Source organism: Sinocyclocheilus anshuiensis, unplaced genomic scaffold (genome assembly GCF_001515605.1).
Source record: "Sinocyclocheilus anshuiensis isolate Anshui unplaced genomic scaffold, SAMN03320099.WGS_v1.1 C32328184, whole genome shotgun sequence".
Lineage (NCBI taxonomy): Eukaryota > Metazoa > Chordata > Actinopteri > Cypriniformes > Cyprinidae > Sinocyclocheilus > Sinocyclocheilus anshuiensis.
In genome coordinates, this window is record NW_015615018.1 from 1 (window position 1) to 873 (window position 873).

The following is an 873-nucleotide window of genomic DNA, read 5'->3' on the forward strand; positions in this document are numbered from 1 at the left end:
GAGTCTGAGACATGGCTTCAAGTGGGCCGTATCTACTATCTGATCCATGAAGATGAACTGGCTGACATGTACCTACAGGTAAGACAAAGGACCAAAGTAGGGTATTGCAAAAGGAGTTAACGTTAATTATTGATTAGTGTTGTCATTTTTGCATATCTATTTGGAAAAGTATGCCACCAAATCTGTGACAAGTTTAATCTTTAAATTTTTAGTCTGTGATAAAAGAAGCTTATTACCATATCACATAGCCTACATGTATGTTTTATCAGCTGTTATGACTATATTTGTTCTAGCTGTTATGACAACTGTTTACAGGCAGCAGTAAAGACAGCCCTGAGGATGAACGACCCATGCTTTGCTATGAGCATTTATGAGGAAGCAGGAGATGTGTTCTTCAAAGGACACAGAAACCAACTGGCTGCCTTACCTTTTTACAGAGTAGGCCTCACCTTGGGTTCACAAAAGATATTACCAAGACATTTCAATAATAGTCAAATAATGTAGGAATCCATACTAAGTCACATGTTATTCATCTGAATCTGTCTACCTTGTGTGTGTGTTTTTTTTAAAGGATGGGAGTTTGCCATTTGCGCGCAGCATTAAGGATGTGCACTCAGAGTTTAGGCTGTTGAGCAAACTCTCAGAGCTCCTGATGAAGCAGAAGCAGTATGAAGAGGCACTGCAGTATGCAACACTCGCAGTGCAGGTCAGCACTACAACTGGTAAGACCTTTATATACCATCATAGCCATAACACAGCTATAACCTTGGAAATGTAAAGCCAATAAATTACTGTTTTGAAAATTATGACTATAGACCCTGTACAATTATGATGATTAATAATAATAATAATAATAATAATAATAATAATAAT

At 37.1% G+C, this 873-nt stretch overlaps 1 protein-coding gene across 1 annotated transcript; it reads left to right on the forward strand.

Annotated features, from left to right (window-relative positions):
* Positions 1-8: 8 nt before the first annotated feature.
* LOC107682553 (SH3 domain and tetratricopeptide repeat-containing protein 2-like) lies at positions 9-722 on the forward strand (the record flags this gene model as incomplete). The annotated part of the gene is made up of 3 exons (XM_016478756.1): positions 9-78; positions 316-438; positions 572-722. Coding segments are annotated over exons 1-3 (286 nt in total), but the record flags the coding sequence as incomplete, so codon positions are not given.
* Positions 723-873: the final 151 nt, after the last annotated feature.